We start from the raw sequence: 26,075 nt of genomic DNA, 5'->3' as shown, positions 1-26,075 counted from the left end.
GTGTCAACACAAACATGTGCGGGAAACACGGAAGTGAACTCGTGATACGTATATAATATATATAAACGCACCATATGTGTTTGTTTTAAGTTTTATACATTCTAATTTAATAGAATGCGTGAGGCGGTATATTGTTTTAAGACGTGACGTCAATCAAGAAACGCGCGCTTCCAGATGTGTAAGTGTGTTTCATAAGTTTAGTGATCATTTAGTTAGTCTGCAACTAGTTAACATGATTTATGAGTTAAACTGGTGTATGAAAGTTCCGTAAAGTCTTTTCCCAGCACTTGTATTATGTAGCTTTTATGACAAATAAAAATTCTGCCAGTTTTCATGTGTAGTCACGTGAATGAATGAAAAAATCCACCATGGTTACCATAGTTTCCTCCAAAAATAACATAGATACATAGATATTGTTATAAAACTGCTGTAAATCGGTCATCAAAAAATGCACTGTTGAATGATATCCTATATAATCTATTGTACTGTAGTAATGGTATTGTACTATGGCGCAAACTATGGTTACCATGGTAAACTTTAATAAATGTAGTGATTAGTGGTCAATTAAAGGTGCACTCAGTAATTTTTTCCCCATTAAAAAAAACTTCTAAAGAAATTAATTGTAATTTTGAAACATTTATATAAAATCATTAGCATTAACAAGATATGAGGACACTAGTCATATCAGTAACTTTATAAAAGCTGTTTTATTCTACAATGGGGAGGGGCGCCCTCATGGAGGCTGCCATTTTAAAATCACATGACCAGCTGAATACTACCCACTTAATCTCAGTAACCGTCTTGTTATTGGACACTTTCAGTCTTGGATTAAATGAATCATGGCTGATTGTGAATAGTGAATATCTTCAATGGCATCTGTAACTGAAAACTATTGATTTTGAATGATGCTGCATCCACACCACTAGGTGTCACTGTAAGTCCAAGATGACACGAGCAAGAAGTTACTGAGTGCACCTTTAATATGATATATGTCCGAAACCAATATTTAGAGAGCTGAGTGGCTGATGGCCGATATAATGCCTATATATTCATAATACATCGTAATGACCAGTGTTGGGTAAGTTACTCAAAAATAGTAATCCATTACAAACGTACAACATTGTCCCTTCAGCTGTCACAGAAACATAAAGAGACATACGTAACATGTTTTAAATGGTTTCTACATACATAATATTATTTTAGAAATGTGTGTAACCCAAGTGATGTGTTAAAAGTAATTAACTTTGAAAGTCAGCAACTGTAATCTGATTACAATACTTTAAAATGTTATGCATTGCACTACTTTTTGACTACAAAAGTAATTAGATTACAGTAATTAATAACTTTGTAATCAGATTACACCCAACACTGCTAATGACAGCAAATAAGATGCACATAAATTTGATTAGATGAAAAGAACACTTATTTTACACAATAATTGTTATAATATTCAACACAGTTCACTAAAAAATAAAAATTATTTATATTTATTATTTATTTTAAAATATGTATTATTTATTTTCACGGCTGTCTGTTGATTATGGAACTGAAAATATCTCGCATAATCTAAAAAATAAGGTTGTCCGTGGTGATAAAAGTGAGAAATATTTTTAAAATCTAGATTAAAACACTTGTGTCAAGTTCATAGATATGTAATCTTTGAGTTCATGTTGTTTAAAAAAAAAAAAAAAATTAACAATATTTATAGCATTTTCTACAAAACAATTGACTTTAAAAATGTCATGTGGTGTAACCTTCAAGTAAAAGGTATTAAAATACTTGAAATACCTTGAATACATGAGAGTGTACACAACTTAATCATTAATTTCAAAAAAGTTTTCAAACATATGTTTTTTTTTTTTTACAAATATTATGAATTTTTAATTCAAGAATATCAAGAAGTTTTCTCATGGTTACACCAAATGACCTGAACAAAATGTGCCTTTTCATACATATGTAAAAAAAAATATATATATATTTGTTTTAGTTTGTTTTTTGTTTTTAAAACACACAGTATTGCAGGTTTAAAGAGGTCTTCTCTGTTTTATGATTTTTTTTCACATGACAACAAAATTGCTACCTACATGTTGGTTACACCACCTGACTTTGGTTTGGTGGAGAAAAGTTTTTCAGATATTAATAACAATTTTAAATACAAAATTTCCACTGCTTATTTTCTTAACAAATAATATTAAAAGATTATTCAGCACAACTCTTTATTTTATTTTTTCAAGAATTTCTGCTTTAAATGAGACTTAGATTTTTTTTATTTTACTGTCTCTGGATGGTTACATCACATGACATTGGTGACTTTAACCCCTCCTTGGTCTCTTACGATCAAGGCCCTACTTTGTCCTTAAGCGTCAAATTGATCCTTTTGTATGTTCAAATTCAAAAGCTTGTAATAAAGTCTCCGTTTGATCTATCCGTTTGATCTATCTTTTGGTCTTAAATCGTTTGTCTAGGTGCCAGCTAACAGTAGAAAAAAAAATATTTTTCTCTATCACAGTAAACAGATCTGAAAGGCAAGGGGAGCCCCAACACAGCTTCAAATATCTTGTTAAAAAAGCTTCAAAAGCTTGTAATAAAGGCTCTGTTTGCCCGATCTCCTTACATTTAAGCTATCATTCCACTAGATGGCAGCAAACACTAGAAAAACATTTTAGCAGATCTTAAAAGCAGGGGGCACCCTAACATGGTTTGTGACTCCGCCCATAGACAGCCAGTCTTTTTTGTGTAGCCCCGCACTTTCACCATGTTTTGTGGAATATCTCGGCCTCTGAGTGGACTACAAATGTGATCTTGGGGTCATTTGAAAGCTAAGAACCTTAGGTGTATAACATTTTATCCTCAATAATCAGGAACATATTCAAATGATGATTTGTTTATAATACTTTTTCTGGACATTTGAGACATAACCTTGGATTATTTACCCAAACAAGCTGAGAGACAAGTAAAAATAGACTCATTTTGTTGAAAACAACCTAGGGTAAGCTCTGATATAGAGTTTGTGGCTATTTGGGGCTTACAGAAGCAGTGATCGGAGCAAACATGAGATTTTTTGTTCACAATTTCACTTTGAGACTCTATTGATGATTATTTGAACAAAATAATCCAATAACTAATAATTTAAATTTGCATTTATTCTCCTTTTTTAAAAAGGTGTTTATTTGTTTATTATATCTCATTTGTACATGTCGAATATTTAATAAACATATAATGAACTGAATTAACAGTGTATATTAACATATTAATATATATATATTTAAAAAATCTTGTGTTTGCATTTGTGTCTGTTGTCAATGAGTGTTTGTGGGTGTCTGTGCATATGTGTTGTGTGTATAGCTGTAACTAACGATTATTTTGATAATTGATTAATCTAACGATTATTGGAACAGTTATTTGACTATTCGCCGATTATTGCAACGATTAATCATTAGCTCTTAACCGATTATTCAGCTTGTGCCCGACTTAAAAGTTTGTATTAAACGTGCTTACTAACAATAAAGAGGACAAAATCATCTTTTAAAAATACTTTTAAATGACATTCACTGACTTAAAAGGGGAAAAAATACTTTTTATTAAGTTTAATTCAGTGAAGAAATTCACTGCAAAAAATCCCATTGTTATCAAGAGTTTTTATCTTGTTTGTATATTAAATAAAAGTGTATTTTGTATATAAGTGTATTTTTTCATTTGGTTATTCTTCTGTGAGTGCAGTAAAGACAAAATATACTTATATTCAAGATCTTTTCTCTAAAAGCAAGTCTAAATATCTTATATATTTTTTAGATATTTTAAAATATTTGTATTTTTAATATTATATTCAACATTCTCATATAACAATTTTTTCTTCTGCAGTAGCTGCTAAAGTAAATGTACGTTGTTTTAAAAGAGTTTTAGATATTTATATTAGAAAACAAGCCAAAACAAAAACAAATCAAGAACATATTTTGTTGCAGTGTATAATGGGGAGAAGACTCTCTCACCTTTCTGTTCACTTCAATCCATCTTTAACTCACAAAAAAACAAACTCTCTCTTATTAATAAAGCTGTGTATGGACAATTTTCTTCATGATAAGAAATGCACAATGACACATATATTATGATTCAATAAGTCACAAGCCATCACGTTATAATCTTGCTGCATTAAGCGTTGAAGGATGAGCGTCCCGTGACAGAGTGTGCATCAGCCGGGTGTAGTTTCAATCTCTCCCCCTTAGATCGGGACATTCACACAACTCATAGAAGAGGTGCTGACCGCACAGAGAAATGCCAGTTTCAGAGTTTGTAGTTATTTACATGACCTGCTTCCATATTATTTGAACTGTATTTAGCTATAACGCATTAAATATAACTGCATTAAAGATGTAACGCCGGGGTGTTTCCTTTAAAGAGCTCCAGCTCCACTTAGGGGCAGTGGTGGCTTAGCAGTTAAGGCTCTGGGTTACTGATCAGAAGCTTGGGGGTTCAAGCCCCAGCACTGCCAAGATGCCACTGTTGGGCCCTTGAATAAGGCCCTTGTAAGGCCCTTGACCCTATCTGCTCCAGAGGTGCCGTATCATGGCTGACCCTGCACTCTGACCCCAGCTTAGCTGGGATATGTGAAAAAAAAAAAAGAATTTCACTGTATATGTGCAAATGTATAATGTGCGATAAATAAATAAAATTATAATTAATTATTATTTTACAATGAGAGTGCTTCTGTATTTACTTATTTTGTATTTTTGTATAATTCCCTCATATTTTGTGATCTGCATCACCTGAAGTTGTGAAAGTTTAGAGTGCATCTGGACTGTGATCTGTGTAATTCTTTCTCTCCTCAGTCAGGCGTGAACTGCAGTGCTGCTCTCTCGCATCATCATTAGAGTTTAATTCGATCTCATGTTACGTTAAATGAGCTCAAACGACTATTTGACAACGAAAATTTGTCAACTATTTTTTGGTCGACGTTGTCGATAAAGTCGACTAATCATTTCAGCCATAATTGTGTGTGTGTGAAATTATGAGTATGAGTGTTCTTATGATAACAATTTTACCTTTTTCATCAATTTTATGGTGAGGCTTCTCAAAAAAGACTGAATGTCTATGGGTGGAGATGGGGCTCCCCCTACCTTTCAGATCTGTATACTGTGATAGAAGGTGATAGAGAAAAAAAATATTTTTTCTAGTGTTAGCTGGCACCTAGGCAAACGATTAAAGTCCGAAAGTAGAGAGATAGATCAAACAGAGCCTTTATTACAAGCTTTGAAATTGAACATAAAAAAGGGTCAGTTTGACTCTTAAGGACAAAATAGGAACTTTTTTTGTAGTTTTTTGTATAAATACATGAAATTAAAAACAAAAATGACATTGCCAGGTCCTGATCACCTCTGTGGAGGATGTCATGAAGTTTCAGGTTGAAAACTTAAAGTTAAGTTGATGTAAATCAGTGTTCAAAATTCAAAAGGGTCAAATTGACCCATAAGACCAAGGAAGGGTTAAACCCCAGAAGAAATATCAAAATGATTTTAAACTCAGTAATTGAACATGAACATGTTCATCATTGAAGAGGTGTATTCAAGTAATTGTATTGAGTGAATTGTATTTCTAATGTATTTTTGAATCATTTATTAGACATGGACAAAAAAAATGAGCGTCACATCATTGACCTCTATGTTTATAACGACTGGTGATGCACAGGTGCATGAATGTTAATCATTGTGCATTTCATTGTTGGTTTATGATTGATTCTGAGCATTTCCAATTAACACCTTTCTTTCTCTCTGAATGATGTTTTGTCACTCCAGTGCAGGGGCTTGTCTGGACATGGAGGGCCAGTCTAGATATGTGATCCCACCACAGCTCCTTCCTTTTTCTCACTATATGTTGTCTGTAGGAGGGGCTGAAGGAAAGAAAAGAGGGAATAGATGGAGAGAGAGGTCAATAAACCGGTTGAGGAAGAAGGGTGGGCCGCCACAGTTGATGGAAGGAGAGAGGAAGAAGGAAATATAGACAGTTATGATTGTTTTTCAGATAAAAGAAGGGCGATGACAGGGACAGACGTGGGTATGGTCCATTCAAGCATTACAAAGGCTTCACCTGCTCCCTGCAGAAAACAAATCTTGGACACAAGACCAACTCTGAAGATGGATTTTGGACACATGGATGAAATTCCACCATCAGGACTGACAAGACCAACGATCCAGGCGCATGATGTTGAACCTCTTTCTATTTCCTCGGGCCATACAGACACCTGGGCTCTATCTATCTCCGACACTACGCCCTCTTCTCCCTCCCCTGTCATTCCCCCTCTCCCGTTCATGTCCTCTTCCTCCTCTTTTCCCTCTCTCTCTCCTCCTCTGCCTCCGTTGGTGGAGCTGGATGGCGTGCTGGCAGAGGGGCGGCTGGTTTTGGATGTGTATCGGGGTGGAGGAGAGGTTCTGCCGGTGTTATGGGAGTATGCACAGGAGCGCATGAGAGGCCTGCAGTACCTCAGACTAGGATCAGAAGACGAGGGGGCGTTAGAGAGAGCGTTGAGTGTGCTGCCCCGACTTACAGAGCTGCGCTCACTGGCTATCAGAGGTACACACACACATTCTATCTTATCTGTCTGTCTGTCTGTCTATCTATTATATGACTTCACGTGTTTATGTTCTCTTCTTTGTCTTTATTACACTGCTCTTCCTGTCTCCATCACAAGGACACCGTTTCCATGACATTCACGGCGAACCTCTCCCCGGCCTTCTCACCTCTCTCCCTCCATCCATCTCCTCTTTCTCTTTCCTTGTTCACCTGGATCTTTCCTTCAATCATCTCTCCTCTCTTCCTCCCTGTCTTCTCTCTCTCTCTCATCTCTCTGAGCTCCTGCTGTGTCACAACCATCTGACAGCTCTTCCGGAGGACCTCGGGGCGCTGGCATCCCTGCGACTGGTGAGCCTGATGGGGAACAGGCTGGCGGATCTGCCCCGGGGAGTGGGGCTCCTTTGCAGGCTGGAGAAGCTGGACGTGTCCTTTAACTGGCTGGAGAGTCTTCCAGAAGAACTGGGTCAACTGCAGGACCTACAAACACTGGAGTTGTCCAATAACAGGCTCAAAGTGCTACCAGAAACTCTGGGTGAGGAACACACACACACAGATGCATAATCTTTACTGGATAATACCATAATTTTACCACATAATTTTTACCCCACAGTCCCATAATCTTTACACTATAATATAATTCCATAATATCTACCCTGTAATCCCATAATATGTACCCCATAACCGTTACCCCATAATCTTTACACTATAATCCCATAATATCAATCCTGTAATCCCATAATATGTACCTCATAACCGTTACCCCATAATCTTTACACTATAATCCCATAATATCAATCCTGTAATCCCATAATATGTACCTCATAACCGTTACCCCATAATCTTTACACTATAATCCCATAATATCAATCCTGTAATCCCATAATATCTACCCTGTAATCCCATAATATGTACCCCATAACCGTTACCCCATAATCTTTACACTATAATCCCATAATATCTACCCTGTAATCCCATAATATGTACCCCATAACCATTACCCCATAATCTTTACACTATAATCCCATAATATCTACCCTTTAATCCCATAACATGTATCCCATAACCATTACCCCATAATCTTTACACTATAATCCCATAATATCTATCCTGTAATCCCATAACCTTTACTTTATAATCCCTTAAAATGTACCCTGTAATCTTTACTCCATAATCCCATAATATTTACACTATGATCCCATTATATTTACTCCATAATATTTACCCCATATTTCCATTATCTTTACCTAATAATCCCATAATATTTACCCTATAATCCTGTAATATACCCAATAATACTGCATTTGCCCTGTAATCCCAATATTGTACCCAATACTCTCATAACCTTTACCTCATAATCCCAACACCTTTCCTTTATTATTCAATCATTTTTACCCCATTAATCTTTACCCCATAATCTTTATGGCACAATCTTTACAGTTCAATCCCATATTCTTTATCCCAATATATTCACTCTATATTCCCATAATTGTTACCCCATAATCTTTACCCGATAATTCCATTATGTTTACCTAATCTATAATATTTACCCTATAATCCCATAAAATTTACCTCATTGTCCCATAACGTTTAGTTAATAATCCCATATTTTTTTATCCCGTAATATTTACCCAATAATCCCATTATTTTTACACTTCAATCCCAAAAATCTCTATACCATAATATTTACCATATAATCGCATAATCTTTACCCTATAATCTCATAATTTTTACCTCATAACCTTTACCCCGTTAATCTTGACCCCATAATCTTTATGCCAAAATCTTTATAGTACAATGCCATATTCTTTATCCCATAATATTTACCCAATAATCCCATAAAATATACCCCATAATACAATAACGTTTACTTTAAAATACCATAATTTTTACCCCATAATATTTAGCCTATAATCTTCACACTACAATCCCATAATCTCTGTACCTTAATCTTTACCATATAATCCCATAATTTTTACCCTATAATCGCATGATCTTTTTCCTATTTTCTCATAATTTGTATCCCATAATCCCACATTCTTGATCCAATTATCTTATAATCTTTACTGTGTTCTGGTTTTAACTAGGGCTGAACAGTTAATCACAATCGCAATAAAATCGTTAAATTGTAGCAATGCCTTTAAATTGCACAGTCCTAGTATTAACATCTGTTACAGTTGATCTGATCACAAGTGGACAGTTCTAAATCCATGTGTAAACGGGTCCAAAGCGTTTTGTGATCCGATCACTCGATACCACATTTGGAGGTGGTCAGAAATAAATGTGACCACTTTACTGTACAATTGAAGTGTAAAAAAAACACTAATGTGCTCTAATGCCTCTAAGGACTGCCATTCTTACTCGCCTGTAATAATGCTTTAAACTTTGCCATTAGGTTTAAAGCAAATCAACATCCTAATCACCCAAGACAGACGATTGTTCTAGGTATAAACGGCTCTGACTCATTCACTCTTATTTCTCAATGAGTCCTGTAGCTTTTGAAGGAAAGATCTAATCATGAGTCTTTATCATTAGACATTGGTCAATGTTAGTTATGGAACTGACTGTATTGCTTTCTCTCTCCCTCTCTCTCTTTTTCTCTCAGGATCTCTTCGCTCTCTGAGGCAGCTATTTCTTCAGAGTAATGAGCTGAGGAGTATTCCAGAATGTTTGCGCTCCCTCCCGCAGCTCGGCAAACTGGATTTGAGGAACAACCCGCTGGGCCGACCCCTTACCCCCCCACCGCTTGCCCCCGTGACCCCAGGTCACTATAAACTCTCATTGCTAAACTTATGTCTCGTTTACATTGAATTATTGTATTGAAATATTCGTAAAACAAATATGATCTGTTAAGATTACATCATACATTCTAATTGGATTTTTTTGTTGTTTCATTACTTCTTTATGATTGGTTAAATGATTGATTGATCAATCGGTCACCCCTTTTGATCCTAGTGTCACTGTTTGTTTATAACAGTTCTGGAAGATTCTGAGATCCCAGAACTTCACCTTGGACTTCAACACAGGTGAACTTAGTTCACTTGACACACGCTTAAACATTCAACACTTAGATACTGTATGACTACGGTTATATTTGGAATGGCATACTAGAGTACTACTTCTATTTCTGCGGTTTGTACACTGCAGACAGTATTCTAATTTATGTCTCCATGTAGCGTTTGAAGTCTTTGGTGTGTAATGCTTCTGTTTCACATATTATTTTTAATAAAATGGTGCAGGATGCTAGTATTCCATTTTGAATGTAACCAATGTCTTTTCTGCTCATCAGTTTTTTAGTATCTCCTGCTGGTTGTCACGTGTTTCTTTCTGGAGGGGCGGAGCTCTTGTTTCCACGGGGATGCGTAAGCATAGTCACACAACTCAAGTGGGCGGAGAGAAGACCAGACAAGAAGTGGGTGTGGCTAGAGGAGCATGACGTCCTGTTGAGTCGCCAGTTAGAGCTTCTTCCTCACGGATCCACATTTGAAAAGGTGTTTTTAGGATTTCAGTTTGTACAATTAAAACAATATAATTATTTACCTTTTAAAGAAACACTACAAAATATTGCTGGAGTGTTTGTTTATATTTGCCCCCTGCACAATGTGAAAAAAGATACTGTGTTATAATATATTAATATTAAAAATTATACTATATATATTTTTAATATGTTCTGTAAATATTCAATTATTAATAGGGATATATTTAATATTATATGGATACATACATAAATATTAATAAACAAATATAGTTTTATAAATATATTATTATATAAATAACCATACATTTATATCATAATTTTAATAACATTTTATATGAAATATTTAATTTAATTACTTTTTAAGTAATTTACTAATATAGTAATATATAGTAATATCATCATAAATTATTATTAGGTATATATTTAATATTATATGGATAAATAGATAAGTAAATATAAAAAAGATAGTACATAAATAGACAAATAATAGATATAGTATTATAAATACTATATAAATAAATAATTACATAACAATTGTATTGTGATTGTAATAAACTTTTATATTAAATATTTGAATTACTTTTGCTTACTAATTTACAAACATAGTAATATTATTATATTAATATTAATAGGTATATATTTAATATGATATGAATGAATAGATATATGTAAATGAATAGATATAGTATTATAAATATTTTATTACATAAACATATTATATAATCACATAATTTTAATAACGTCTTATATTAAATAGTTGATTAAGTGTAATCATATACAGTTGAAGTCAGAAGTTTACATACATCTTAGCCAAATACATTTAAACTCAGTTTTTCAGAATTCCTGACATTTAATCGTAGAAAACATTCCCTGTCTTAGGTCAGTTAGGATCACTACTTTATTTTAAGAATGTGAAATGTCGGGGAGCCTGGGTAGCTCAGCAAGTAAAGACGCTGACTACCACCCCTGGAGTCGCAAGTTCGAATCCAGGGTGTGCTGAGTGACTCCAGCCAGGTCTCATAAGCAACCAAATTGGCCCAGTTGCTATGGTGGGTAGAGTCATGTTAGGTTAACCTCCTTGTGGTCACTATAATGTGGTTCTCACTCTCGGTGGGGCGCGTGGATGTTGCGGAGAATAGTGTGAAGCCTCCACATGTGCTACGTCTCAGTGGTAACACGCTCAACAAGCCACGTGATAAGATGCGCGGATTGACTGTCTCAGATGCGGAGGCAACAGAGATTCGTCCTCTGCCACCCGGATTGAGGGGAGTCACTACACCACAACCACTTAACCACTTAGCGTGCATTGGGAATTGGGCATGCGGAATCCCCCCCCAAAAAAAGAATGTGAAATGTCAGAGTAATAGTAGAGAGAATTATTTATTTCAGCTTTTATTTCTTTCATCACATTCTCAGTGGGTCAGAAATTTACATACACTTTGTTAGTATTTGGTAGCATTGCCTTTAAATTGTTTAACTTGGGTCAAACATTTTGGGTAGTCTTCCACAAGCTTCTCACAATAAGTTGCTGGAATTTTGGCCCATTCCTTCAGACAGAACTTGTAGTCAGGTTTGTAGGCCTCCTTGTTCGCACATGCTTTTTCAGTTCTGTCCACAAAATTTCACTGGCTGAGGTCAGGGCTTTGTGATGGCCACTCCATTGCCTTGACTTTGTTGTCCTAAATCCATTTTGCCACAACTCTGGAGGTATGCTTGGGGTCATTGCAACCGAGCTTTAACTACCTGGCTGATGTCATGAGATGTTGCTTCAGTATATCCACATAATTTTCCTTCCTCATGATGCCATCTGTTTTGTGAAGTGCACCAGTCCCTCCTGCAGCAAAGCACCCCCACAATATGATGCTGCCACCCCCATGCTTCAAGGTTGGGATGGTATTCTTCGGCTTGCAAGCCTCACCCTTTTTCCTCCAAACATAACGATGGTCATTATGGTCAAACAATTATTTTTGTTTCATCAGACCAGAGGACATTTCTCCAAAAATTAAGATCTTTTTATGGCGGTTTTGGAGCAGTGGCTTTATGTCAATATAGGACTCGTTTCACTGTGGATATAGATACTTGTCTACCTGTTTCCTCCAGCATCTTCACAAGGTCCTTTGCTGTTGTTCTGGGATCGATTTGCACTTTTGCACCAAACTATGTTCATTTCTAGGAGACAGAATGCATCTCCTTCCTGAGCGGTATGATGGCTGCGTGGTCCCATGGTGTTTATACTTGCGTACTATTGTTTGTACAGATGAACGTGGTACCTTCAGGCATTTGGAAATTGCTCCCAGGGATGAACCAGGCTTGTGAAGGTCCGACAATTTTTCTTGGCTGATTTCTTTAGATTTTTCCCATGATGTCAAGCAAAGAGGCACTGAGTTTGAAGGTAGGCCTTAAAATACATCCACAGGTACACCTCCAATTCAGTACACCTCCTATCAGAAGCTAATTGTCTGAAGGCTTGACATCATTTTCTGGAATTTTCCAAGCTGCTTAAAGGCACAGTTAACTTAGTGTATGTAAACTTCTGACCCATTGGAATTGTGATATAGTCAGTTAAAAGTGTCTTAAAATTCTGTCTGTAAACAGTTGTTGGAAAAATTAGTAGATGTCTTAAACGACTTGCTAAAACTATAGTTTGCTAATATTAAATCTGTGGAGTGGTTAAAAAATTAGTTTTAATGACTTCAACCTAAGTGTATTTAAACTTCTGACTTCAACTATTATATAGATGATGGATACAAAAAATATTATATGAATGAATATAATAATATTAATTAATTTATACACATATGTAATTAATAATTGTAGCATTTTCTTTTTGTGTTCTACCCCGTCATCTAGCCAGTAGAGGTGTGTATTCCCTATCGTAAAACACGGAAAGGCAATGTTGCAGTTCGCAGGTTTGATGGTCAGTCGTGGACGACACTTCCCACCCTGACCAGAAGGGGGAGTGAGAGGCACAGCTGCAGGCCAGGGGGCCGCCCAGCACGGGTGAGCAAATCATTCACTCTCTCTCGGTCCGACATTTTGATTATTTTTTTGTTTCAACTTCCCTTAATGATGCTGAGAGCATTAATGAATATGTAATATGTGTGTGTGTGTGTGTGTGTGTGTGTAGCTGGCCTGCTGCAGTGTATCACAGTTTTCTTGGTTTGTGGCCGTCTCTCGTCCTTTCCTGGACAGTTGCTCTGTGTCTCCAGAGGGGGCACTGCTGGTATCTCAATTTGACCCAGGAATCAAACTCACATTTCCTCCAGAGTGCACAACAGAGACACGTACTGTCACACTGCAGGTCTGTACCACAAAATACCACACCCCTTGCTTATGCAAGGATTTTTGTGATTAATCAGTCAAGTGTGATTATTGTGCTGTTTTTAATATTTTAGGAGCGCTAGTTTCTAGGGATGCACAGATAAATATTTTTTGCCCGATACAAAAGCTGATCATTATTTTAATGGAGTGACTAGGTGTAATTAGTATTGGTCACAGAGCGCACCAATATATTGTTTAACCCGAATAGATTCTGTGTGTTCATGTATTGGTGTTTCTCTTAGGTCCTGCAGGTGGCGCTGTCTGAGGTGCAGGACTTGACCGGAGACCCTCAGGCCAGTGCCAGCCCACTGTTATGCCTCTCTCAAACTCCCAGTATGCACTTCCTTCAGCCAATCAGAGTGCAGATCCCTCTGCCACCTGGAGTCACTGGTACTGCTTTACATGTCTGCCAGTGTTTCTTTTTTTTTATCTGTTTGTACACTGACCAACAACTCTAAAGCTTATTAGATTCTCATTCATGGCTGAAAAATGTAAATACCCAGACATTAGAGGTTACATTATATTTTAGGCATTAATGTGCCAAGTGTGTACTTCAGTGACTATATTGACATTTTTGGGTGTGCAATCGCTTTAAGGTTCATATATGTGTGCATTCAGGACACATGGTGGACATTTCCCGCCTGCACCTGATGCACGGCGACCCCACGGCACATACCTGGACTGACGTCACCTCTCAGGTGTCTCTTTATGTCACACACATCTATGCTGTATTCTCTATCACACACTTCTCATGGTAAGAGTATACTGTACACACACACCGCTATATACAATCTATAGCACTGAATCTATATCAATCAAAAATCTAAATATCGAATCAAAAAGTCTCTCAAGTTATTGGTTTGAATCACTCTGACTCACTGAATCAGAGAGCAGTTACTGAATTAACATTTGTCATGTTCGACTCAAAATTATGCCACCGATAGACAAACAAACAACAATCTGTGTGTGTCTAGGTACTGGTTGTGGTACACCACTCACAGATGTGTTAGTGGGGTTGTCAGGAAGATGTATCACCGGTTGAAACAGTTCCGGGTTCGATTCCTGGTGCTTCAGAGAAAAACAGACCCTGCACAGGTTCTACTACAGTGCCTGCCATCTGACAAGGTGAGAGTGTATGTGTGTTTATAAAGCCTTTTTATTAGCAGGCAGTCATAATGTTTGTGTATTTGTGTGTTTAGAATGATTGTGTTGATTAATAAGCCGTGGGAATCTTTAGGCATGTCACGATTTGATTTGATTTGAATTCAGGGAGTCACAGTGCAATTACAAACTGAATCTCAATGCATTAATGGATCTCAGTTTGTCTACAACAGCACACGGGAGGAAATGTTTTGCATTAAAACTTACCATAAACCTTGTGATTCACTTAGCTCTTTCTGAAGTATTTTGAAGCTTTAATATTTGCTCAAGGACATTCAGAATTGACAGAGCCCCCTTCTCCGTGTGAAAAGTCATATTGATTTCAAAATGTGTTGCATTCTGCAAAATGTTTGAAAACAAATGTGAAGTTTTTTGGTTTTTTCTATTTGTTTGAAGTAGAGTTTGACCGATATATCGGTTTTACCAATTAATCGGTGCCGGTGGTTGCTTTTGGGAACTATCAGTTATCAGCAAAGATAAACGCAGATAGCTGCCAGTATTCCTTCATGTTTCTCTGTGGCCTAAACCTTTCATCTGGTGAATATGTAGATTATAAATAGGTTAATTTGGTGAATATTTACATATAGAGGACTTTCAGTTATCGGCAAAAATCAACCGATAGTTACCGACAGTTTTTTCTTTAATTTCCGCCATGTTCCTCTGTGGCCTAAAACCTTCGTCTGGTGAATATATATGCTATAAAAAGCTTAATTCTGTGAATATTTACTATAGAGGACTTTCAGTTATCGCAAAAATCAACACCGATAGTTACCGATAGTTTCTTTAAGTTCCTTTAATGTTACTCTGTGGCCTAAACAGGGTTCCCTCAGATCCTTAAAAAATCTTAAAATGTCTTAAATTCAGTTTTCCAAAGTTTAAGGTCATAAAAAAATATTAAATATCTTAAATGATACAACAAAAGTCTTAATTTATATTTAAAGAGGTCTTAAATTAGGGGGCGGAAAGACAGGAACCGTGATGTGAACTAATGTGATTATCAAACTTCAAAAGAATACGATATCATTAAATAAATGCTTGCGCTACGTCCTTCAAAGTGAAAGCGCTGCACTTCGTTTTCTCGAAGCACGCGGGGGCTTGTGAGTGTTTCCAGCTGTTGCAGAGCAGTTCACAATCATTAAGCCATATCGGAAATTTATGACAAGCGATCACTAAAGATCAACTGTTGATGATGATGATATAGTGTTGATGAAATATGACAATGTTTACTTTTTAATTGTTTATATTGTAAACAATATATGTTTTAAATTATTGTAGGAGTGCACATTTTATATCCCTTATTTGTTTGAATGAGCAGCTGGAAACAGTGAAGTGCAAACATTTCAAAATAAAGAGTCCTAGCTGCTGCGTGTTGACTGTCATGAACGAAGCCCTATCACGTACATTCTCTGCTCATTTGCTGTCATCTCTGCTTCACTCCAAGGAAATAGTCCAACATAGCTGTAATGTTAACTATAAAAACGTTTGAGTTTTAAACTTAAGACAATGACAATGGTTGAACCACAGATTTAAAAAAAAAAGTCATTCACAGTGTGGTTATGCGGCCTTTACACCTCAGGATGTGAATTAATTTTTAATAATGCTGCAATCTGAGTTTGCTTATACCACGGTAAACACATGTAGAACCCAATGATTTCCACGATGCGGAAAACCCACATGGGAATCACGGAATCCAGTCATAATAATTGACAAACACGGAATATCACGGAATGAGCATTCTGTATTTGAAAAATGAAAATTAATGTTTGATTGCACAATCAAATTAAAATTGCAATATTTCCTATCACACGCTCTGTGTCTTGTATATGAAAGGGAGCAGAGCACTCTACAGTGCGTGTAACATACAGACTATACATTGCATCCGGAAAGTATTCACAGCGTTTCACTTTTTCCATATTTTGTTATGTTACAGCCTTATTCCAAAATGGATTAAATTCATTATTTTCCTAATAATTCTACAAACAATACCCCATAATGACAACATGAAAGAAGTTTGTTTGAAATCTTTGCAAATTTATTAAAAATAAAAAATGAAAAAAAATCACATGTACATAAGTATTCACAGCCTTTGCTCAATACTTTGTTGAAGCACCTTTGGCACCAATAACAGCCTCAAGTCTTTTTGAGTATGATGCTACAAGCTTGGCACACCTATTTTTGGGCAGTTTCTCCCATTCTTCTTTGCAGGACCTCTCAAGCTCCATCAGGTTGGATGGGCAGCGTCGGTGCACAGCCATTTTCAGATCTCTCCAGAGATGTTCAATCGGGTTCAAGTCTGGGCTCTGGCTGGGCCACTCAAGGACATTCACAGAGTTGTCCCGGAGCCACTCCTTTGTTATCTTGGCTGTGTGCTTAGGGTCGTTGTCCTGTTGGAAGATGAACCTTCGCAGCAGTCTGAGGTCCAGAGCGCTCTGGAGCAGGTTTTCATCAAGGATGTCTCTGTACATTGCTGCATTCATCTTTCCCTCTATCCTGACTAGTCTCCCAGTTCCTGCGGCTGAAAAACATCCCCACAGCATGATGCTGCCACCACCATTCTTCACTGTAGGGATGGTATTGGCCAGGTGATGAGCGGTGCCTGGATTCCTCCAGACATGACGCTTGCCATTCAGGCCATAGAGTTCAATCTTTGTTTCTCATGGTCTGAGAGTCCTTCAGGTGCCTTTTGGCAAACTACCATACAGGCCTGATTGGTGGAGTGCTGCAGAGATGGTTGTTCTTCTGGAAGGTCCTCCTCTCTCCACAGAGAAACGCTGGAGCTCTGTCAGAGTGACCATCGGGTTCTTGGTCACCTCCCTGACTAAGGCCCTTCTCCCCCGATCACTCAGTTTGGCCGGGCGGCCAGCTCTAGGAAGAGTCCTGGTGGTTCCAAACTTCTTCCATTTATAGATGATGGAGGCCACCGTGCTCATTGGGACCTTCAATGCTGCAGAAATTTTTCTGTACCCTTCCCCAGATCTGTGCCTCGATACAATCCTGTCTCAGAGGTCTACAGACAATTCCTTGGACTTCATGGCTTGGTTTGTGCTCTGACATGCACTGTTAACTGTGGGACCTTATATAGACAGGTGTGTGCCTTTCCAAATCATGTCCAATCAACTGAATTTACCACAGGTGGACTTCAATCAAGTTGTAGAAACATCTCAAGGATGATCAGTGGAAACAGGATGCACCTGAGCTCAATTTTGAGTGTCATGGCAAAGTGCTGTGAATACTTATGTACATTTGATTTATTTATTTATTTATTTTTTTTAATTTGCAAAGATTTCAAATAAACTTCTTTCATGTTGTCATTAAGGAGTATTTTCTGTAGAATTTTGAGGAAAAGAATGAATTTAATCCATTTTGGAATAAGGCTGTAACATAACAAAATGTGGAAAAAGTGAAGCGCTGTGAATACTTTCCGGATGCACTGAATATGTATTTAATGAAATCACAGCTTTCTGGAGTTTAATAATCTCACTGGGCCATGTAGCGAACTGCTTATCCGGAGGTGAGATATTACCATAAAAAACGCACAGAAACGGCAAAATAAAAGCTTGATTTAGATGGGTGTGTGAAATGGGTCAAAAAGCCAATGCAGTGTTATGTTAAAAAAATGTAAGTAAATTGCTTTAAATAACTAATTTTTGCTCAAAACTATTTTTGTAGGGTTCTGAAAGAAGTTTGTTAGTTGTGTGTGTGTGTGTTTAGGCTGAAAGCAGGCTGGCATCTCTCTCTGAACAATATGAAGGTCCTCAGCCATCAGAGTTGTGTATCCTGCTGGAGGGAGAGCAGTTTTTTGCTGGATTTGAGAGAGGGATTGACATCAGTGCAGGTGGACCAACACACACCATCATTACAAGAAACCCGCACACAATGCAACCTATACACGCACTATCAAACATATGAATCTGTCTTAATAACGGAATTCAGTACAATGCAATATGATGCCAGAATTTAGTTATACGGTAATGATTGTGTTCTCTCAGATCGTCCTGACTGTAAAGAAGGCAGACTCTCGTTTACCTTTTACTCTCACTTGAAGAACATTAAAGAAGTCCATGTGTGCCCGACTCACCCACAGCAGGGCACCGTGAGAGGACAGGTGAGATGGGTGATTTATAGTTGTCAGATCAGTCCAATATTAAAAAAACTGGATCTAAAGGCTCTTATGAAGTCTTATGCATGTGTTTGTATAGGCTCCGAAATTATCAATAGAACGGTTTTACCTGTCAGGCTAAGTTTAAAACCCTTGTTTTGGTGCAATATGTGAGAATGTGATGCTTCAGTGTTGTTACAGATCATTGTCTTTATCACACTTGTAATAACACATGTGTCCCATTAGGTGTCATTTTACAGGGGTGAAGTGCCCAGTGATCTTCCAGAGGAAGTGGCTCATAAAAGAAAAGGTCATGACAACCAGTGGATGGCTACGTTACCCCTCAGACTTCTTGTAAGACATCTGGAAATATTTAAAACATTATGGCTCTGTTCTGAACACTATACTGAACTTTGCACTAAGATGTTTGAGAAGGACGTTTATTCTCGGTACAAAGTCTAAACTCAGTTCCTGCATTTTCAGTTTGGGGATACCACCAGCAGATTATTTCAAAGATCTATCGATCACTTTTAATACTAGCCATAATTTATGTGTTCAAAACATCATTTCTAGACATTTTTCAGCATTTTGGGCAGAATTAGAATCTGTGAAATGAAACCAATGACAGATAAAAGCGTCTTCTCTTATGCATACGTATGCAGAGTGCAGATTGTGAAGGGAGCATCTATGGCGAGCTGAATCTTGGCGACCCAGAAAGCGGATATCTAACACAAACCAACCTGCTGTCCATCTCTTTACGCATCAACCAGGAGTGGCAGAATATCGGCATCAGCCTGGGCATCAACTATGACCAGCTGGAACGAATCCGAAACCAGCACAGGTGGGCATTACATTAGATCAGAGCTGGCAGGGTGTGTGAAGCAGAGCCCACCAGCAGATGGCACTGTTAACCTAAATGCATTTATTTTAGGACTGCCTTATTACAGATTTTCCAGTGTATTAAAAATGGCTTTGACAAACCAGGAATTTACAGATTTCAATTTGGGTTTTCATTACATTTTACGATTCCTTATTTATGATTCTTTCAGTAATTTTGAGGAATAAAGAATGGCCAATTTTTGGTAAATAAGTTTTATTACATTCGCTGTCCTCAGAAGCCTCTTGTCAAATGATGAGATAATGTTAAATAGAACTGTAAACTCTAGAGACTGTTGTGTGTGAAAATTCCAGGAGATCAGCAGTTACAGAAATACTCAAACCAACCCATCTGGCATCAACAATCATGCCACGGTCAAAATCACTGAGATCAGATTTTTTCCTCATTCTGATGACTGATGTGAACATTAACTGAAGCTCCTGACCCGTATCTGCATGATTTTATGCACTGCACTGCTGCCACACGATTGGCTGATTAGATAATTGCATGGATGATGGTGCAAGATGTGCCTGTTCAGCTGGAGCTGCATTTACTGCCCCCTGCTGACTGAGACTCGTAAAAACATGAAGGTTAACTGTCCTTATTAAGGTCAGAGTGCATGATTAATTGCGTTATTTTTTATATAATTAATCGCACTGAATTAATGTGTTTAATCGACAGCCCTAATCATTTATTTATTTATTTATTGGATTTTTTCCCCTTTTTCTCCCAATTTGGAATGACCAATTCCCAGTGTGCTTTTAAGTCCTCGTGGTCGTGCAGTGATTTGCTCAGTCCGGATGGTGGATGACGAATCCCAGCTGCCTCCGCGTCTTAGATTGTCAACCCGCACATCTTATCACATGGCTTGTTGAGCGCGTTGCCACGGAGACATAGCGCATGTGGAGGCTTCACGCCATCCACCGCGGCAACCACGCTCAACGCACCATGCGCCCCACCGAGAACGAACCACATTATAGCGACCACGAGGAGTTTATACCATGTGACTCTACCCTCCCTAGCAACCGGGCCAATTTGGTTGCTTAGGAGACCTGGCTAGAGTCACTCAGCATGCCCTGGGATTCGAACTAGCGAACTCCAGGGGTGTTAGCCAGCGTCTTTTACCACTGAGCTACCCAGGCCCCCATAAATAATATACAAATAGTGCACAAAATTTGCAGGGAAAAAAGTCTTAACGCAACATTGTGATTCATTGCAACATTGTGAATGTCACATATGTGAATTTAAGAATCCTGCTATTGTGAGAATGCTCAAGGAAGGTTACCAAACACTGTAGTTGTGACCTTGTTAATATTCATAAGCGAAGTCTTCGCAACAATATGATTCGTAATTTGCTTCCCAGATTTTGAAGACCTCTTTTTTTTTTTTTTTTTTTTTTTTCTTGTTTAAATTAATTGGGTTAACACAAAAATGTTTCCAAATTGGCACTCCAGAATTGGTAACGAAATAAAATGTCATTCAGGTTCCAGTTAATTCCTAAACTGCTAAATCACGGATGTGTTTACACTGTATAATCCCTCACAACCTCTTAGAAAGGTGTTACAGAGAAAGAGAAAGAGCAATAGAGAGTGTGAAATTAGTGATAGAGGACAGACAGAATAAGACTGTAGTGATGCATACATGAGGAAAATTCTGAGTGTTTGTTTTAATCTCTCTCCCTTCACTAAGCCATCTGGGACACTGCAGGAGATAACACGCACACTCGAATGCATGCACACACAGACACACACTATGTCCTTTTCTGCAGTCTGTTCATCTCTTTGTCTTTACAAAATATATATATATTTTTTGTATTATGTGAGAATATAGCAATATAATTTATATAATCTATAAAAAAATATTTCATTTTATTACATTTATAAAATGTAAAAATATATTAAAATAATAAAATGAATAAATATTAATACATATAAATTATTAAATAATAAAGTAAAAATATATTTATTCCCACATATAATTGTATTTTTATGTAATTTCTTTTTTATTATTTTTTTTTTAATATGTATGAATATAGCAATATAATGTATATAATTATATGGAATTAAATTTATTTTATTAAGGAATACAATATAGTTTATCATCATGAAATGTTGTCGTTACAATAAATAAATAATTATTACATTTTATTACATTTATAAAATGTAAAAATAATATATTAAAATAATAAAATGAATAAATATTAATACATAAATTATTAAATAATAAAGTAAAAAATATATTTATTCCCACATATAATTGTATTTTTATGTAATTTTTTTTTTTATTAATTTTTTTTAATATGTATGAATATAGCAATATAATGTATATAATTATATGGAATAAAATTTATTTTATTAAGGAATACAATATAGTTTATCATCATGAAATGTTGTCGTTACAATAAATAAATAATTATTACATTTTATTACATTTATAAAATGTAAAAATAATATATTAAAATAATAAAATTAATACATATGAATTATTAACTAATAAAATAAAATATATTTATTCCCACATTTAATTGTATTTTTATGTACTGATCACAGCCTTTCATGATATGTTTAATTATTTAATTATATATACATATTTATTTAATTTTGTCTGTTTTATCTCTCTGTACTTCATTGGCATGACAAAAAATGTATATCCATATTTCAAAAGTGTTTGCAGCACATCTGTGTTCAAATAAAATAGTGTAAAATAAAGCAGCAAAAATGCAAGTGAAGTATACACATAATATTAATAAATAATGATAAAAAATGTATATGATAATGAAAATAAAATGCCATCTCCCTGTCTATTTTCTGACAGGGACAACTTTGGGGCCCAGGTATTGGCGATGCTCTTTCATTGGGCGAGAGGGGAGCAGGGGGCAGGGCCTGGGGCGGTGCAACGACTTATGAAAGCGTTGGTGGACAATGGTAGGCGGGACTTAGCAGAGGAAGTGGAAGACATAGTAACTTTGGGAAAGAGGAAGTATGAAGAATCACTCAAGAGGGTCGGACTGGAGACACCAACTACCTCAACAGACACTCCGTCCAGCTGACACACAAACACACTCTGTTTGAAAGTGAAAAATGAATGTCATTGTTTAATCACCCTCATATTGTTCCAAACCCAAATGTATTTTTTTGTGTTCCACAGAAGAAAGTCATATGTGTTTGGAATGAGATGAGGGTAAATGATGGCAGAATTTTCCTTTTTGTATGAACTATGAGGATGAGTGAGGATGATTTTTCTGGTGATGGACTTGACAAACTCCCACCAGCAGAACACATGGACATCAAGTGCCTCATCTCACAAGACAGAGTCATTGTGTGTCAGAGCAGCTGTCTGTCTGAAGGATGTCTTCTCTCTCTCTGTCTATCTCTCTCGTGCCTAACAAGGACCCACAGTTTCTCACAGATGTGTTTCATTTGTAATGACAATTTAGCATGTTTAAACTGTGCCAAATGAGCCATGAATATTTGTTAAATGTTTTTATGTGTTTAAACCAAGAAACATTCAAAATGATTTGATCATTTGCACTTTTTTTCTCCTGTATGTGGGTGAATCTCACAAAGCTCGTCAAGAAATAGCCATACTTCACGACAAAATGAAAAGAAACAAAGGAGAAATTATATTATGCAAAAGAAAGTGAAGCCTTCATGTAGGACAAATAAAATGTATTATATTATTTATTATGACAATTAAGTATATTTTACCCCCTCAATTTTCTTCTCTTTTTACTATTTCCATTATTTTAAATTATTATTATTTTTAATTTAAATTATTGTTATATTTGTAGTAAAATTATGTTCTGCAATGACTTTTTATTATTAAAAAAGAGCATAAATTAAAGTCTATTTTTATATTATACTATTTAAAATATTAAAGTTTAATAAAAATACATTTAAAAAAATTTTTTTTTTTTTTTTACAATTTAAAGATCTTTTTTTTCCTTTCAAGTTTGCATTTTGACATTATTCTCAGGACAGTTAGGCACATTTTACCCCAAAAACTGTAATAAATGATGATTCTCATTACTGCAATACAGTATTAAAAAAAAACTATTAAAGTAAAAAAATACTGTTATACATTTTTTTATTATAAAAATCGGCATTAAGGCAGCGTAACAAATACTACCATAATGTAAAAATACTTTAAAATGTAAATAATATATCATTGCAATTTTTTTTTTTTTTTATACGTAACAGTAGTGAGAAGGGGCAATGTGGTTAATTGTCATGAAAATAATCTCCTATTGTCCTAAAACATTTTCTTAAAGCAAAACACAATTTATTTTTTAATTAATTTATTTTATTGACATTATAACCAAATATGAGTTTTGTGAGATTCACCCCATCACAGTGTTGTAAATATCTGCACCATCAAAATACAATCATTAAATTACTGAATCGATGATTTTCATTCGCCTCAGGATGTTTTATGCAACAACAAAAAAACAAACAAGAAACATATGGAATATTCCTCAATTCAGAAAGGTGCACTCCAACATTATCTTATCCCATATATAGCTCAAGGTCACCGTGATGCCACAGCTATGACGTCATCACCGCGTTTACATTTCTAAAACAGCAGGAAAAAAATCTGAGGGCGCAGTGACCGGACGCACCGACAGATGGCGACAAAAACACTCTTTCTTCCTCTCCTATAATCCCGTACGTGTCGTGCTTTTGCTCCCTCCCTTTCCTCCAAAGACACGAACGGGAGTAACACCGGCAGCTTTAACTGTTATCACACTATCACCGGAGAAGAAACATCAGATAAACCCATAATAACCGGTGTAACGGGACAAAACAGCGGAATCCGGTATGTAGTGCTGTTACACTCTTAAAAGGGATTATATGATGTATTATTTGCACGAGGGTTTTTTTTTTCTGCAGTGTGCATTATTATTAATACTTGCGATATTGCATAAGAGAACGCAGTCCACATATATATATATAAATATATAACAGCTGAACGGATACCGTGTTTAAGGTAAATATATAAGGGGAAAAAACGAAATAACGGGACTGCGTTCGGTACAGCGGTTCATTTATAATGTGATGCTGCGGATCGTTTTTCCGTTATGTGGTCAGACATGATTCCCCATCGCGGCGTGACGCAAGAACGCGTCTGAAAGGCAACGCACATGAAAGACTACGTCAGACGCGGTTTTCTGACGCGACAAAAATTAATGTGTGCATTCTAGTATGTCGCGTCGTACGCGCGCGGTGAGGATTAAACGACGCGTTCTTGTTTGACGCGTCGCGCACTTGCAGCACGTTGACAGTTTGACGCGTCGTGCGCGTGCCTGTGCAAACTCTGTTCTTCACGCAAACATCTGTTTTTCATCATTTAGCGGTACGCGTTTTACTTCGCCGCCGCTGGCTGTTTTCCACTTTGCTCAATATTGGTCATGTGGAGAGATTTGGGCTTGTGCATACACTTTGATCCCCGCCGGATTAACCGGGCCCACGGACGCGGCTGCGAAGCCCCTCTACTCGTGAAAGCCGCTCCCAGAGGCGGCATTAATACATACTGTATGTGTGTACAGAGCCCAGCTGCCAGCATGCCTCGGATCACCCACATCAGGTCGCGACCGCGTGCGCGTTCTCGCTGCGCCGTGCGCGCTCTTGAGAGTTTCTCAAAGGATTCTCAGTAGCAGAGTTATTTTAGACGCCACGTACCATATACTACCATGTGCGTGTGTGTGTGTTTATTTTATTTAAATTTTTTATTTGTATTTTTTTTTAATAAAGGTGTCATTCTATAACCTAACCTTTAATGATATGAAATGCCTTGACTCAAATATATTTTAAATTGTCAGTTGCCTGAAAAAAATCCTTGTCCCCTTCATCATGTACACCACTTCTATGACATGTAAAGTTATTTACTTTGTACTTATTTTTAATGCAAGCATTAGTGCAAGGCTGCAAAAACGCAAAACAAAATTATTATTAATAATTTAAATAATTTAAAAGCATGTATGTCCCTTGATTTCATGGCATTGGTGTTATCAATGTAAAATTATTATTTTTTAAATAATTAAAGTAGTGGAAAATAATATTTAAGGTCAAATTTCAGAGGCTGCTTAAATATGCATATAGTGATTTTTTTCCCAGCATGTTAAAAAGTTATTAATTCACATTTTAACTAATATTTTCACACAAAAATATTTGGTGTTGTACCCCATTGAAACCTCAGAATGTGGTGTTGTAACCTATTTAACCCTCATTAGTGTTAACTTGCTTCGTTCGTGAAACAGAATTAAATAAGAAAAGAAAGAACAACAGCTAAGTTGTCCTTTATGAATAAAAATAATGTCAACATGTTTTAAAATGTTTACCCTCAGCGTTTATAGGCAAAAAACTGAACGGAATGGAAAATTTCAATATTTTGTACATTGGAAAGTCACATTTTTTTTGTTTTTTTGTTTTTGAGAATGACCCATTTGCAATTTCGGTCATTTCCTCACATAAATCTGTTGTTATAAGTCTGTTCATGGAACATAACACATGAATCATTTGGACTACTGTTTATGGACCCAAGTATTCACTTTTGTTGAAAAGCAAAGTGCGTTTTTTTAG

At 36.4% G+C, this 26,075-nt stretch overlaps 2 protein-coding genes across 3 annotated transcripts in view; both read left to right on the top strand.

The window, feature by feature from the left end:
• On the top strand, nt 1–23,910 carry pidd1 (p53-induced death domain protein 1). Of its 2 annotated transcripts, XM_051689510.1 has the most exons (17): nt 1–178; nt 5,617–5,682; nt 5,790–6,564; nt 6,683–7,096; nt 9,167–9,325; nt 9,539–9,587; nt 9,851–10,052; nt 12,890–13,039; nt 13,167–13,340; nt 13,603–13,750; nt 13,979–14,114; nt 14,335–14,485; nt 18,233–18,356; nt 18,511–18,626; nt 18,867–18,974; nt 19,283–19,461; nt 22,312–23,910. In XM_051689510.1, exons 3-17 carry the CDS (start codon nt 5,910–5,912, stop codon nt 22,544–22,546), a joined length of 3,000 nt encoding a protein of 999 aa, XP_051545470.1. In that variant the 5' UTR covers nt 1–178; nt 5,617–5,682; nt 5,790–5,909; the 3' UTR covers nt 22,547–23,910. The 2 variants fall into 2 exon arrangements, with proteins under 2 accessions (XP_051545470.1, XP_051545471.1); XM_051689511.1 differs by lacking the exon at nt 5,617–5,682.
• A 283-nt stretch (nt 23,911–24,193) lies between these two features.
• Nucleotides 24,194–26,075, top strand: part of LOC127435800 (mitochondrial glutamate carrier 1-like) — a 35,885-nt gene continuing 34,003 nt past the window's right edge. Inside the window, exon 1 of the mRNA XM_051689512.1 lies at nt 24,194–24,312. The gene's annotated coding sequence lies outside the window, so the exon portion shown is untranslated. The remainder of the gene's footprint in view (nt 24,313–26,075) is intronic.

Source organism: Myxocyprinus asiaticus, chromosome 46, assembly GCF_019703515.2.
Source record: "Myxocyprinus asiaticus isolate MX2 ecotype Aquarium Trade chromosome 46, UBuf_Myxa_2, whole genome shotgun sequence".
Lineage (NCBI taxonomy): Eukaryota > Metazoa > Chordata > Actinopteri > Cypriniformes > Catostomidae > Myxocyprinus > Myxocyprinus asiaticus.
The sequence above is the reverse complement of the archived record's forward strand: the minus strand, read 5'-3'. Positions and strand labels throughout refer to the sequence as shown.